Genomic DNA, 16618 nt, shown 5'->3' on the forward strand with positions numbered 1-16618 from the left:
CATGGTTTAAACAGTTAAAGGGTTTAGCATACTCCATGGGATCAATCTTTTATTTCCAAGTAAATTCACAATGAAAATACATACACATAATAAAGATTACATCCATCTTTTCTCCAGTATGAAACTAATGTATTTTAAAATAAAAAGCAGTCACCAACAAAAGAAAAGCTAAGCATAGCAGCAGTCTGGATTATGAATTAGGGAAACTTGAAAGTGTATCTAGGAAATTTAGTAAATTTCACAGCAGGAAACATGAAATGTTTTTATTTTTTTACTGAATGTATCTTCTAAAGAGATCGAAGGAACACTATAAACACGGTTTGTTTCCTAAACTCACTAACTGGTCAATAGAAGATTAAGCCTACAATTTTCAAAAGCACCTATATAATTTACACGGGAGGTGAAGTGTCAGTTCTAGTGGCACTTTGAAAACCCTTCCTTAAGTTACACCTATCAAAATCTTAATTTGAAGAAATATGAACAGAACTAAGGTAACCTCAACTTTGAAGTATGCAATACCGGCAGACTCATGCTTCCATGGACAAACCCACGGAAGTCAGCAAAACTTTACCTAATCATAAGCATAAATCTAGTTTATAAAGTGGGGTTCACACAGCATACATTCATCAGATCTACATCATACATACCTCACTCATACATGTCCAAGTTATAAAAATAATGCAGCTCAAAACAGAATTTCCCTGATATTTCCCCTGATATAATTCATATTTATTCTAATGAACTACAAGCATCTTACGGATTTGCATAGGAAATGGGCAACTATACCCCAACAGGCAAAAAAGGTGTTCAGAAATGAGACCAAGAAACGTTCAGCCAGGACACTTAAGAAAAAAAAAACACACCACAACAAAAAACACCAAAACCACCCATAAACAAAATCAAAGAAAGAGCAATGAGCATACAAAATTAACCTGAGTACTTGGAATCACATTCTATGGAAGCCTTCACCCTCCTTGCTTCCCCCTTCACTACAGTGGTGGAGGAACCAGACATTTGTCTCCCTCTTTCAACCAGAGATAATAAGGAGTAGCAATTTTAAACACAGGAACCAAAGGCATGCTTACTTCTTCCCAGCGAAGAGTCTCCACATAGAGATGGACCAATGCTTTCAGGTCACCAACCTTCATGTATGTTTCTGCTGCATAGCCAGGGTTATCAAGTTTCTTAAAATAGAAGGCACATTTTAACAAAGGCTCACGCTCAGCTTTATCCAGTTTCCGAGCAATTTCTATTAACCTAGACACAATAAAAAGACGACAAATGTTTTGGGTTCAGCTGCCGTTTAACTATTGTAATAACTTCACTTTTAATCAGTTATTATTTAATACTGTAATAGGAGTATCACGTGACATGCTGTTTGAATGCTTACTGAAAGCTGTTTAAAATCATTTTTATCTTTTACAAGCTCAAAACCTGTTCCTACAATCCTTACTAATGCACGCAATTCCATATCACAACAACCTGTCCTCCGTGGGTTTGCTCAGTCATGAAGACAGAGGGAAGCAGTAGGTCCTACATGACTAAGTCACATGGGACACGATTCCTTAACTTTGACCTAAAAAAAAAAAAGCTCATGAATAAACATTACTCCATTTGCCACACGGGAAACTGAGTCAAGGGAATGCTAAGTCACCCGTCCAAGTTTTTATGTCAACTCAGCAGAAGACCCAAAGCATGAACTATTGCAAATCAAGAAGTATTTGACCAGGACAAGAGTTGCCCAAGAATTTATGCCTAGCAATTCCATGCTCCAATTCTCAGTTTCAACAGTTTAAAACATAAATAGGCTACCAAATACAATCACTGCTGTGATGATTACTCTGAAACGCTTAAAGCATGCATATTTTAGAAGACAGTCTCATAATACAGATGAACCCATTCACATTCCTTATTACTGTAAAGCAGTTATTTTCATAGCATAATGCCCCTATGCTCTAAACATTTAATGCAACTTTTGAAACATATTAAATTGTAGATGTGCTTCAAATACAGCTTATGCACCTTTGTTTATAATCAAATTGAGTGCATCAAACAGGTTTTGTCGTATTATAAAGTTATGCAGAATTCATTCAAGTTTCTGTTATATAGTAACTCTGAGATGGAATTAAAACCTACGTATCAACCCAGCCATGGTCCCCGCTAATTTCTATGGCTTTCATGTGCTCGCCTGCAGAAAGGTACATCTCCACTGCTGCTTTGGGCTCATTGATATTCTTGGCCCAATCTGCTTGCTTTTTTATTAGCATCTTTGTGTCTTTGGGATCTCCAGACCTGAGAAAATCCTGAAATAGCACAATACAAAAAAGTTGGCATTACTTTCTGGTCACAAACACTGTTACATTCCAAATTCTAAAATACATAAGGGCTTTTTTGATGAATATTGTTATGCCTCCTAAGAAAAGAGCAACAGAAATTGATCCAGCTTTCAGCAACTAATCAAAAACCAATGTTCAGTAGGAAACAATGGCAAGTCTCCCCTTTACATAGGTAAATTAAAAAACAGATAAATAAAAGTGAGAGATTGTCTGAGAGCTAGGAGAAGAATGACACAGATGCCTCAGAGGTAATCAGTAGCTTTCCAAGAAATCAAGCTGGGAGGTTTCTCCCTGTTGATCCTGCTTAAGTAGATATAAACTACTTTTGTAGTTTTGTGTTTTGTTTTTTTTGTAGATTTCTGCATGCCATCCAGGAGCACGCCTTTCTAAAACAAAATGGTACTATCTTAAAGAAAAAAAGAGAGAGAGAGAGAGAAATATCAATTTTAAGTTTCTTTTAAGAAGGTGCTCTTTCATTCTCAAAGATGACTCAACCCTGTGCTTAGGTAACAACAGTACATCCACTTAAATCACGTGTAAGCACAGGATCCCCCACAAATCAAAGACTGAAATCTCATTTTCTGCAAATACCCTTGATAATTATACTACCATATATCAAAGAAGTTCTTTTATAAGCATGGAATGACAGCTGCTCAAGAGAGCAACTCTGAACTACTGGCTGGACTTCTGCACAGTAAGGCAAACTGCAAGTCTGGATGCTGCAATGATGACCGTTTTGAAAGTATTTTTAATAGTTTGTTCAGCTTCTGCCAATACCAAAGCCCTGGCACCATATGGTTCACATCTGTTGACACCATGCAGCAGGAAAAAAATTGTACTTCAAAACTGGAATATCAATTAAAGGCAATTTTGGCTGTTAAGAGAACAGACTACTGTCCTTTAAAACAGCTTTTACCAAATGAAAAATTAGAATAGAGGAGGAATGGAAAACTAAGTAGGTAGGAAAGATACCTTATCCTCAATGTTTCTATGAAATTCTGTTTCAGATTAAAAAAGAAACAAGACCCACAACACAAAAAACACACATAACAGAACTGTTCCCTTATCACAACTCACCGCTTTCCCTGATGCAGATAGTCAGCAGGTACAAAACTACAACCAGATGTCAGCTCTGAACACTAGAACAAAATCCTATGTCCTACTGCAACATAGCCCTGATTCAGGACATTAACCATACAGATGTTGTGATAATCTTCAAATATGAAAAACTGAAGACAAAGAATTAAGTTGAACAATCTTTGATACAACTTCTGTTTGCCAGCATAGGTCATCAGAGTAAGTCCAAAATCAAAAGCTCAGCTTCTTCAAGTATAAAGAGGGTTTTATTTTGTGAGTTCTCAGTAATCTGTGATCTGGTACTGTGATAATGAGCCTATGACCACATATCAAAGGACTTCCTGACCTCTGCCTTTAGTCTGGACTCTCTAGCTGGAACTAATCAAAGTTAACCTCAAACACAAGAAATCAGACTCTGAAAGGGTCCCTTTGCTTAATTCTGGCAACATTAACCCCCTCCTCCCCCATCCCCCATACATCTATCTTTCCTTGGAAAAAATACCTGGCAAGCAAGGGTGTTTCCCATGTTCTTCCGTGCATCATGCACTCCCTGCACAAGAGGCTTCCTTCCAATGCTAATAAGTACCTTTAGTTTCTTCTGCATGGAATTACTGTCAAGGATAGGAGGCACAAGACCTTTTGCTCTCCACTAAATATAAACGTGACTAGTGCCAAGAATTAAAAGATTCTTGTGAAGGCTTATGGGAAAATTTTCATCCATGAATTACTTTATGTTCAAGAAGAGCCAAAACACTGAAGCTAACGAAGACTCATCAGCCAAAAATAGCAGCAGTCCAACTTACATCAGCCAAACCCCAAAGTATTTATATATTAAGCTCTTGGAAGAAAAAGCTCTCTGTAGCATAATTCATGGAATCTATGTTAAAACAGTTTGTATGCATGTCATGGTAAAGTCTTTGTCCAGTACTGGACAGAATACGGCTCTGACAAGTGATGAACAACACTAAGCACTGCATGCTTTCTCAGTGATCTTCATATGAAAACACCATAGAAGACAAAAGGTAAACGATGCTTTCTTATCACCATATAAAACATCACTTGTTAAAACAGTTCAATTTATTTCTACTTGGGGACAGAGGTAAGAAAAAATGCCAAGACAGATTGATTCTTGGGAAGCAAATTCTCTAGAGAACAAAAATGTATTAGTTTAGTATATTACACGGTTTATAAAATATATTAATACAGACTTAAATGCTTAAGTTCAAACTATGAAAGAAAAATATTTTTGTTATAACAGGGAAGTGAATTAAACACGACGCACATATCTCACACCTCCACTTCAGAAGACAATAAATAAATAAAAGGGATTCTTGAGCAACCAGTGGGAAAGAAACCACTATGAAAACTAGATTTTTAGTTTTTGAAAAAGGAAAATGACTATGGATGACACCCTATAACCAAAATCCCAAAGTCACCCTTGGTAGCGCCTATTAAAAAATTCACTGAAAAGCCATGAGCCACATGGATACACTCGAGACTACACAATGCACAATCTGCTACCTCAGTTATAGACTCTGAAGAAAAATGCCACCATTGCTTATAGACACAGAAGACAGACGTTTTCCCCACCTGTAAGCCTAAATGGACTTCAGCCGACTAAAAGAGAAAGTTGGAACGCAAAACCTGCTTTTCATCCTGTCCTTTTATAGGATCATAGTTTGAAAACATTTACAGGTACATTAGTATTTCTGCATTTAAATACTCAGCTGCGAACTATTACCTTTGCATAGTCAAACATGCGTAAATCAGAGTACATGTCCAGAGCTAGGTTCTCATGCCCACTCTTTTTGTACAGCTTTGCTGCCTCATGGAATTTTCCCTGGTAGGCATAAACATCTGCTAGGAACAGTTCATTGACATTTTCTCCATGCTTCTTCCGCTCCTGGAAAAAAGAAACAACAAGATGTAGGACATTCTAGATGATCAGGACCCAGGTGAGAAACAGGCATTGAAGGAGCTGGATTTTCAAGCTCAGATTTTAGCTGTTAATAAAATCCTGTAACACAATACGATGATTATGCTTCTCCTACATTTTGGGTGAATTTATAATTAAAGGATTCAATCTCTTAATTAAAATTAGGAAGAGCAAAATTAAATGTCACTATACAAACCAAACTGTTGAAAAAAATCACTTCTCTTGATTTTCTATATGAAAACGAACAGACACTATCGTTATGCTATTTAAAAAAAAAAAAAAGTATCTGATGGGTTCCTTATTTTCTCCCATAGAAACTCACTAGCATATAATTTGGCTAAATTAACAATATGTGAGGGTGGGGAGAACAACAAACATGAAAATAACTGTTAGCAATAAGCAGATTCACAAAGCATGTTAACCTGCCTCTGAATCAAGTATAGTGCCACTAACTCTGTCACCACATACAAGAGCTCAGGAGGCACTTCAGAGCGCCTGCACATATTCTCCTGCAAACTGGAAGTGCTCGTTCTCTGCAGGAAGCTACCACACATGCCAAGCATATGCAGTGCCACAGCAGCCTTTACGCAGATCAGACAGTGGAGCAATGCCATATATACTGCACGCGTACAGGCGTTTGTTTTACCCTGCATCTCAGAAATGCATCATTGCCCAGCTTCGGATAGAATTGTTACTATTAGTCTATCCCATATGAAAATACATAGCTATGAACTAAATTCAACGAAAACTGCACTAAAGAAGCAAAAGCATTCCACATGCATACACATTTGAATCTCTGCTGCCAAAGGAGACCCTCACCACCACTGTTTCCAGTAATAAATAATTCCAATAATAAAAAGATGAAATTGTTACACCATTTTTGAAAGATTTCACATAATCTTGCCAGAGAAGAAGATCTGGCAGTTATGTTTCCTACTGTCATCAATTAGAAAAAAGTGTCATTACCAAGAGAAAACAGTCCTATTAGTGAAATGTGTGCTTAATTACACCCTTACAAGCCTGAAGAGGAATGCACTATACCACAAGCAACAGTAAGCAACGATGCAGAACTCTCACTTCAGAAGAAACATCTCCAAGAAGTCTGAAAGTAAGTTTATGCCGATTTACAAGGGGAATCTTAATAATTAAACAGACTACAACATGACAGTACCAGAATATTCTCAGCAGATGCAGATCTGGAGAAGCATGGGTAAAAAAGAAAGGTTATTATTGGTGAGAGAATGCTCTCATCTACTTATTTACCCTGTAAGAAAAAAAAAGGGGGGGGTGCTCCTAGCACAGAACTTGTCCCATGTTGGACACCAAGAAAAAAGTTAACTGCAACCAACAAATGGCTGACATTTTGACAGAACCAGGACAGCTTTGCAAGGAATGGAAGGCAAGGAATGTGTTCTTTCAGAGAAGGTGTAAATCTAATTAGCATGAGATAGAGGAATCCCCTTTATGCCATCTCAACACAGATCTTCAAACCAAGCATTATCATCAAGTGGTCTTTGTAAAAGGACAAGAGAGCATGTCTTTTAATGTGCTCGTGACTGACAGTTATTGTCAAGTGAAATTCTATCAAGAAGTGTGAAAAGAATGAGAAGTAGTGATTAGAACACAGCATGGAAGTAAGGAATCCTAAATTCTATTTCCAGTTGTCACAGACTTGTCATAAGACCTTGAGTTTGTCATTTTATTTCTCTGGGCCCGTTTCAGGTTCTGCAGAGAGGAGATAGTAGTAATTACCTACCTCCAGGGGGTAAGGAAAGGCTTAATTAACTCATGTTTATGAAGTATTCTGTACTAAGATCCATTAGCACAGTAGTATTCTACCAATTATTAGTTGAATATTTTTCCAGTTTGCTGAATGCTTCTAAGTTCTCATACAGTGCACTGTCCCACAACTGCATTTTTCTCCCAGTTAAGTTTCAGTCCCATGACTAGAATTAGAGTCATCTCTGCTAATCAGGATTTCTCACTCTGAACACAAATCCAACAGTCAGGAGCACTAACTGAACAGATATCTCATCTCTCCAAAATAGAAAGCACTTATTTCAGCACAGCGTATTTTCTTACACTATCTTTAATGTTCTCTTACCTCAATACTGCTGATCAATTCCAGATATCTAAGGTCTCTTATTCTGGTAAATGCCTATTAAAAAAAAAAAAAAAAAAGGAATTTACTTGAAAAACCAGGAAACCAACAAAATGTTGTTACACATAAATCAAGCTGTCTTCGTGCAAGTAGGACAAACAGCAACACGCTGTTTTTTGTGTCTGTGCAGCACCTGACCTGGTGGGCTCTTACTACAACCGGGGCCCCTCGGCCACTACAATAAATATGACAAGGGGACAACTCGAATGGCTAATCACTGAAAACAAACAGTGAAGGTAGGGACTAGTAGTCATATGCACGTCAGTCTCACAGGAAACGCGAAATACCTTTTAAAATATTGTATGCTTTTATTCTATTTTACAGCTTTTCTACTTTTCCGTTAGACAGGATACACACTAAAATTTAAGAAGACTATTACAAGTATAACATATAAATGACTGTATTGCTGAAACAATACACATATGCTTATAGTTTTTATACCATTCTGAAAAAATCAGTATAGAAGCAGCCCAGGGAGAGGAAAGCAAGAAGACAAGACAGAAGTACTGGGAGACGGTGTAATATCTTTTGCGAATGGAGATAAATGTGCAGCCCAAAGTCCCAAGTGGCAAAGTCACGTGCAAGTTACAGCAGCTTAGCACTTCTTCTTGACAGGCATCAAAAAATAGAAATTTAACTCTTTAGACTGCATGTTCAAGACTTCTAGCCAAACTAATGCTTAAGAGGGCATAGAATATTCTGCTTACACCAGATCGGACTAGGAACTACGAGAGCCTTTAATTTCAAGAAGCTGCTTTTGTTCACATTAATCCGCTCTAATTCTAAGAGGGCACTATTTTAAAATTCCAAGGAGGCACTGAAAACTTCTTTTTAAGAGTATCTATTTGCATAAAACCTTCTATGAAACTGGAATTATTCTGATGCTTCCACCTCATGAAAAAAGAGAAAAATAAAGCATTTAATGTCCTAAAAAAAATAAAAATCTGTTATTAAAAGATGCCTATCATTGCAGGCCATTCCCTGCATATTTTTAGAATGCTTTGTCTTTCATACAATATTTATGGCATTGAACTCAGTTTGCCCTCTCTTATTTGAAAAATGATGCTGAAGGAAAAATAGGGAAAGTATTTTATGCCAGAGAAAACTGTTCTTTGGTATATACCCACCTACATATTACTCCCAAAAATGAGACATCCCTGATAGAAGGTGACTAAAATGATGACATGCTATCACCATCCTCAAAGAAAACTAACGTGTAAGTAAAAAACAATGAAATCTACACATTTAAACTGAGGTTCTCTTAAACACTTGGGGTGGAGGACACAAAGAATAGGGATTTATAGAGCGGGGGGGGAAGCGTAGCTGAGAAATTCTTTGCTGCCACCTGGTGGCGAGCAGCACCACTGAACAACTTCCCAGTTTTATTTTTCAAATTCATCAGCTCATTTTCCAGCAGATGTAAGAAGCCTTTCTTCATACTTAGCACTTATTTAGAACATGGCATTTATCTAGAAGAAAAAAATGGATCTCTGTTTAAAACCTCATCCCAGATCTTGCATATAACACAGACCACACCTAGGACAAGTAAGATAGCAACACAGAAACACCACTTCGTATTCCAGCAATTAAAAAAAAAAAAGAAACTACAATGACAGCAAATTAAATAAATAAATAAATCTGCTAATCAAGCAAATAACTACTTTACCTTTTTAGCTGTTTCAAACTCCAGTCCTTCTAAGGCTTCCATGGCCAGTTCTTTCCAGTCAGCATCAGTCACTCCTAAACATGCAATTTGATACGCTTCTTTAAACATTTTCCGTTCCAGATATTGATACATGGGTGCAGACTGAGGATTTCCATTGGAAAAATGTGTATTAGAAAGCATAATACTGAGGTACATTTGTGAAATTCTCTATACAGTCAGAAAAAAATACATTCCAATCACAACTTTTATGAAATTCCACAGGGAATAAATGTACGTTTTTGTACAGCATGCAGAATAACATTCTGGGGGAATTATCAGTGTATCTGCAGACTAGCTTGGTTAATTATATTCCAAACTCATCCACCTTGAAGTCTTCACTTCCCAGCACATTAGGAAGTAGTTAATGAATTCTTCTGATTCCTCTGAGCATTGTACATGCTAGATATTATGTATGAAGGTTTTTTGTCGTTTTGTTTGTTTTTAAAGAAAATACTATGAAGACAGAGCAAAGGAGGGGGTAGTTTGTTCTCAAAGGCTCCAAGCATGACAAGTTACCCAACAGACCAGGACGAAGCATCCCTAGAAATATCCAAACCCAAGAGCAAGGGGCATCGTGAGGAAGTAACTCCATTGTGCCAACCTGATGACAAAGCTGTTTTACCAAGACTGAAACTATTAAGCCCAGAAGATGCTGACCTCTCCTAAGGACCTGCCCTAAAAGCAAATTAAGGAGAAACGCTGTCAACTGCTGCAGGCTGATGCATATGGAACAAGGCTCAGGGACCTGCAGCTGCAGTTCAAACCCTCTGAATGAGCACAGAGCGCTGCTGCTTCCTTAATTCTGGGTTTGCAAGTAAAGAAAGGATGCACGTTGATCTCTATGTTACTTTTATCAATTTGTCTCAAAACTGTATACTTTCTGGTACTCTCTCCCACCGAAGTACACTTTTGAATAACCTGCCTAAAGCATTCCAAAGACAGACTGAAAAAAAGCACGCTAGGCTTGGTATATCTCACAGCTACCAACCATGCTGGACAATCCAGACTTCAATTAAGGGGTCTAATTAATTAATCAGCGTAACGTCTACAGAACGGACAGGGATCTAACACAGGATACCCATTAGTTCAACAAAAGCACATAGCACATTTTTCTTCGTTGACCCTGAATTTCAAATCTTGCACAAAAATGTGGGTCAGAAGTGAGTCAGAAACTGTTTTTTTTTCCTTTTTTGTTTGTTTCTTAGACTGCCTTATACTCTTCCATTGCTTCCCATAATACAGAAAAAAGCATTTTGTGGATGGCAATTTATAAACTTGGAATATAAAGACTACACGTGCATGATGCAGTCAAACTAAAGCATGCAGCTTAAATATTACCTAAATACACTTAGATGACGCAGTATTTGATGTACTCATTAGGAAAATAAAATGAAAAGTTGAAGAAAGGTACACAGACTACATTAAAAGTTCAGGAAGAGGTAACACCCGCACCATAAGTTTAAAAGCAAAGATGAATATAAGTACATTTGCAAGTAGAGAAGTAGAAAGAATCAACAGCAAAAAGGAAATTAGATTCATTATGATCAAATAAAAATAAAATAGATCATGCAATATATCTTATATGGCAATAAAGAAGATTCGTAATTGCAATCATTTCGGTAACAGAATACTGGTAAATTTCATAAAAGCTTCTTCACTTCTTAAACACTGATGTTTATGAAATGTAAAGCAACACTTAATGAGATAAAAGGATTACCTGTGGAACTTCAACAGCTGACATAGAAAAAACATGAAGACAGAAGATCTTGGAGCCGTTGTAACCCACAACAAAGCCTTGAAGTTTTTGTTGATGGACAGGGAAGTTACTAGCTTTGATATTGAGGTAACCCCCTCCAGAAAAGCAAAGCATATCCTCACACTGTGTATTCCAAGCCACACTGTTAGCATTGGGTTCCTAAAGAATAACTGATGATTACAACAAATACAACCACATAATCTTCCCTAAGAAACATGCATCCTTCAGATAGAACATTTGACCTATTATAGCCTGGGTATGTGCGCACACACATGCACGCACGTGTATTTATTATTTACATTTGCAATAATCTAAAGCCTCGTATATTCCTAAACAGATTTACAGAGCCATATTTTACATTTCAACAGCTATAATTGTCTTTTCTTTGTTTTGCATTTGGTAATTATCTATACTATCAAACTGTAGAACATACTATTCCGCAATAATAAACTGTTTGCTAGCTACCACACTGAACTGATCATTTTTGTGCCTGTAACTAAAAGAAAGTTACAGACCTTGTCTTTGTAGCACTTCATACTTTCTATACAGTATTCTCTGAAAATACTTCAAATGAGTGAACGCTCAGAGGGACTGTTAAGCTTTCAATAAAGAGAGAATTATTATTCATTTTATAGTCTGGGAATACATAAAAAACAAGTTTAGGCTTTGTGTTCATATTACGATAAAGCCAAAATTCTTGTTAACACTAATACTTGAAAATGAACCAGGACAGAACTCTAAATTAACCTGAAAGGGTCACTTGTTAAAGCGTTCTTTATTCTGCTGTTGCTCACACATCTCCTGTCTTCTATATTCCTCATCTACCAACTCTAAAACAGTAGTTTTCATTGAGAAACAGTTACGTTCTACAAACTGAGATTAATGGCTTAAATAAGTTATTCAAACTTAAAACTTTTGTTACGTTCTGTGTCCTCAATCTCTTCCTAACCCTCCCCCCCCCTTTTTTTTTTAGGGAGTGAGAACAAGACTAAGTTTTACCTGAAACAGCAACTCTTTGGTATGAATATCATACACTAGGCAGGTATCATTTTCATCAACCACTGCGAGCTTGTTTCGAGATGCACTCATATCCAGACAGCGCACAGCTGTGGATTGCTTCAACAGGACGATCGCAAAGACATTATCAACAAATATCTTCAGAATCTAGACATGTTTGAAACCAAAATCAGTCAGGTTTTTGTTCCTAGAACTAGGAATCACACAGTGAGTACAAACGCTAATGCTGTATAAAGTATGCAATTGCAATTTTTTTTTCAGAGAAATTGTAAAATAAAATTACAAAAATGCTTTCAGTTTGAAGTATCTTGAAATTCAAGACTTGTTTCCAAACATACTCTAGCTTGCAAGCCCATACAAATAGGACATTTGCTAAACATCATGAAATTTTTAGTCCTCCACTTTAACAATTACATTAATATATGACTAAAGGAAAGTATAACATTGATACAGAAGACACTAAAGATCTCAAATCCCTTTCTACTTCTGTCGTTAACATCAATATCTCTGGGCTCCAGTTTGCAACTCTCAGAGGACACACACGTGCACGCCACCACCCCCTCCAATGACAAATGTTCTCTCAGTTCACCAAGACCTCGGTTTTTGTCAGTTGTTCTAGCAACATATGGGCTTAAAAGTCAAGCAAATTTGCGTAAATTTTGTAACCAGAGAAAATGAAAGAAAGAAGCAATCGTTTTTAAACACAAGATGAGATTCCGTCAAATAAAATTTTAGGTTATGAGAAAACATGCTGCTCTTCAAGGTCTCCCCCAAAAAGCATTAAGCAGGTTTCATTTTCAGTGAAAAGACACATACCAGACATTATGTGTTACCTGACCATTCTTTAGACCAACTAAGAGGCCTTCTCTTCCTGGAGGTCCTCCAATTACTTTAATATAACGAATAAGAGATTCCATCAGCCATTCCCGTTCTTTAACGCCACTAAATGAGAGGCACTGCAATCTTTTCTCCTAAAGACACAGTAACGTACACAATACCGCATAAAGAAAAAACCCTTGTGCCTCTGAGGTTTTGCATTTATACCTATACTACGTGTGCCTATTTTACATACCAAAAAATAAGAATGTCAGTCAATTTAACAGAGTGAATTCTTTAAGGCTTCTTAGTGCTATGAACAAACAAACAAGCAAAAACAAAAAACCCACACCTGTTTTTGCAGCTCACCTTTGCCCAAAAGTTTCCCTACATTGGGTGCTACAGTTCTCTATGGCAACTGTTTTACTAAAGCAGAGCGCCTGTGGCATGCCACAGCTATAGCTTAGTGTGTCGGCGCTGTAACACATTGCATTGTCTAACGGTACAAACCGTTACAGTTTTTCCCCTTAAGATACCACACTTTTCCTACCAGCTATTTGGACAGCTACCTTCAAGTCTGAGTATACCCCAAGACTACTTTTAATTTTAAGGCACATACCTGGCATAAAATTATGTGATCTGAACATACAACCAGCAAGTTGCATTCAAATTTCTTTACTATTTTTTCCTTCACCCGATAATACATATCTGAAGAATCATCTGAGTATAGCTCATAAATCAAGATTTTCTCTGGCATCTGGATGGCTAATCTGTTTTTGTAGATTGCAATTTTCTTTACAAGCTCTCTGCCTTTTATTCTAACTAGAGGGAAAGAAAAACAAAGAGAACACAGTATAGGCTGACATGAAATAACAGACTAAGTCAGAAAAACTCAGTATAAAGTTAAAATTTATTTTTTCTTAAGCACCTATATTTAAAAGCAGATTGCTTGCTAGGATATGTTTGTTTTTCTGCATCTATATAAATTGTTATGTGGACAGAAGGTTATCTTCCTCCACTTTTTTTTTCAACTGCACATTCCAGAACAGTATTTTGATCCCTTCCCACAAAAAGCCAAATGAGCACAAAAACAAAAATCAGCAAAAACCGTTGAGGTTGCAAGTAAAAAAATATCTATATCTATCTATATATAGGTATTTTTATCTCATTTGCACAGATTAAAATCTTATCCTAAAAGTTTCTGCCCCTCCCATCATCCTTTCAAATCCCCACATCTTTCACTAAGCTTGTCAGCACTGATCCTCCAGAACCCAAGTTTGCACTCTCATCCTGCAAAAAGGATCCTCAATTTTACTGTGAAAGTGACAACAATCTGACTGGTATATGAAGCATTTATTCCAAGCGTTCTGATGGATATTAAAAAAAAAAAAAAAAAAGTAACGAGAGTGAAGCTTTGGCCTGGGAGTGTGAAATTACCTTTTTGTTCAGTGATGAGGTGTTGGACAATAACATCAGTCATGCTGTCTCTGTAAGCATAGCGATCTTTATAAAGTCCGTGAACAGTGCTGAAAATCAACTGATAAAAGGATATTGTTCCATCCTGGCACCCTACTGCCTGAACACAAGGAGAAAATAATTTTAGTTAATTGGTACGTGTAGGTGAGAATTGGCAAAACTTGCAGTATTGATGAGCATTATGTTCCTTTTCCTGCATAATGTATAGACTGAAAGCAATTACGGCTTACTTGTACTAAAACAGTGTCAAAAACGCTGTTGACCTTTGTAGTGCAAAGCAAGGATTGATGCTATCATACACTAAGTCTGTGTTCTGGGTTGTTGTTTTTGTTTGTTTGTTTTCTTTCGGTGGTGGTTTTAGTGTTTTTTGTTTGTTTTAAATCTGCTCTGCATCTCTTAACATTTGTGTATTAGCACAGACTGCAGCATTTATGACTAACAGTTGCCCTGCTGGTATTTTCCACGAGGTATAAAGCTAGAAACTCCACACAGAAAAAGAACTCAGAACTTTCTTCCCATCGTGGAACTTTCTTCCCATCACGGAACTAGATTTGGTCAACTTAGAGGTCGTTATCTTTTTTTTTCCTCCTCCTTTTCCTCCTTTCCCAAACCCTCCTCTTTGTAAATCAAAATGCAGCACATGCTTACCATCTGAAAGCAAGAAGTACACTCATTTACTGCCATACTGCAACCCACATTTTACTTCTGCAGGATATTTTTAATTTCAGTGGTAGCTGAAATATTTTAGGAGCTCACTAAACAGCGTTTAGGTTCTGCTGTCTCAGTAGGGACATACAGACTAGACAAATGAATTTGAAAATTGCCTTACGGCTCATTGTCTGTGAAAGTATCAGTCAAATGTACCTACTCACCACATAGTTGGAGTCTGGTTTAGCTTTGCATGTCCACACCCAGCTACTTTGCTCTCCTATGGTTCCAAGACGCACACCATCCTTCGTGAAGAGTGAAACTTGTTTATCGGAACCTCCCAGTAAAATATACTCTCCCTTCGTAAAATAGCTGACACAGCAAGGGTCAAAATTGAGCATTCTGTCCTTCCCAATCTACAAGGGAAAATAAAAATACATTAATAAAAAATATTAACAAAAGGATCATTTCATATTTTCCCAAGGCAACAATAACAGGTGAAAATAAACGCAAGGATCTTTTTCTTAGTGGCAACTGCTGTCACCAGGACCTTTCTCCTCATCTCTCCAGCCACACACAACTTTTCAATACCTTAGAAACACCGTCTATCTTAATATTCCAAAAGGCAGTTCTAAATTACATCCAAAAGTCACAGAAGCTGTAAAGGCATTAATACAAGAATTTTAAGACAGTAGCTGAGTTGCCACAGGAGACACAAGAGCTAGAGAAAAATCTGGTTTGGGTGGGGTGAGGTGGTGGGGAATGACAGATTCATTACAGGCCTGGAGAACGGAAAACATTTAATGTAGCTAATAAAGCCTTGATATACAAGCACTTTGTATACAGTACACAAAGCAGAACCAGAAATACCATACCACGTTCCCAAAACATACCTGTTTGCCACTAAGTTGATAAAAGGAAAGCTTTTGACCCCAGTCGGCTACAGCTAAAGTATCATTGCGTTCATCTCTAACAACAACAACAAAAAAAGTTAATGGCAATTTTTATAGTAACTTATTTGTAAATTTTTTAGAGCAACAGAACCAAGTCATAGGATAGCAGAATATATTTCAAATTACTCAAAACAAACAAACAAAAAACTAACAAAAACCTACAACCACCAAATGGAAGTACAGCAGAGAAATCTTGCCATTTAAAACTGAGGAAGATGGCTTAGAGACAAAAGAAAAATCAAGTCTCCTTTACAGGAATAACTGAAAAGCTTCATTCTGCTATGTAAGTAGCAGGTACAGTGAAACTAGTGGTCCTTTAAACAAATGAAGCATCTGGGCCCAGATTCTGATCTTAGCTACAGTAGTATAAAGTCACCGTAACGTCAAAAACAATACAGCTAAGCAAAACTGAACTACAGCTATGAGAACGCAAGGCAGAAAAGGAAATTTTTCCTGCCAGACCAGCAGCATACTGAGGAAAGGGCTCAGTATCAGATTTGTTAACTTTGGTACTCTGACACCATCTGTCCAACTTGGAACAAAACGTTAGAGTCACCTTCTCTACAGTCTTTTTTAGGAAGAAGGGAGACAGAAATCCGAGCATTCTGCTGCAAATAATGCTTCTAACCATAAGCTGAAAAAAAAAACTACTGAAAAGCTAACTGTTCAGTAAGCCCCTTGCCTTTGCTCAGCGAGCAAGGTATGCACTTGTGAGAAAAAACAACATGCTATCACGT

The 16618-nt window shown here is 37.2% G+C and overlaps 1 protein-coding gene across 2 annotated transcripts in view; it reads right to left on the minus strand.

Moving 5' to 3' along the window:
- The window catches only part of IFT122 (intraflagellar transport 122), a 32637-nt gene that overhangs the window by 10406 nt on the left and 5613 nt on the right, over positions 1 to 16618 (minus strand). For both annotated transcript variants that reach the window (XM_035546689.1, XM_035546688.2), the window contains exons 8-19: positions 15822 to 15897; positions 15153 to 15344; positions 14242 to 14380; positions 13424 to 13626; positions 12822 to 12959; positions 11971 to 12135; positions 10933 to 11130; positions 9177 to 9317; positions 7454 to 7507; positions 5155 to 5316; positions 2137 to 2303; positions 1086 to 1257 (exon numbers count right to left, since the gene is read on the minus strand). In XM_035546689.1, coding sequence (XP_035402582.1) covers positions 1086 to 1257; positions 2137 to 2303; positions 5155 to 5316; positions 7454 to 7507; positions 9177 to 9317; positions 10933 to 11130; positions 11971 to 12135; positions 12822 to 12959; positions 13424 to 13626; positions 14242 to 14380; positions 15153 to 15344; positions 15822 to 15897 — 1807 coding nt within the window. The remainder of the gene's footprint in view (positions 1 to 1085; positions 1258 to 2136; positions 2304 to 5154; positions 5317 to 7453; positions 7508 to 9176; positions 9318 to 10932; positions 11131 to 11970; positions 12136 to 12821; positions 12960 to 13423; positions 13627 to 14241; positions 14381 to 15152; positions 15345 to 15821; positions 15898 to 16618) is intronic.

The sequence above is a fragment of the Cygnus atratus genome, chromosome 10, assembly GCF_013377495.2.
Source record: "Cygnus atratus isolate AKBS03 ecotype Queensland, Australia chromosome 10, CAtr_DNAZoo_HiC_assembly, whole genome shotgun sequence".
Classification (NCBI taxonomy): Eukaryota; Metazoa; Chordata; class Aves; order Anseriformes; family Anatidae; genus Cygnus; species Cygnus atratus.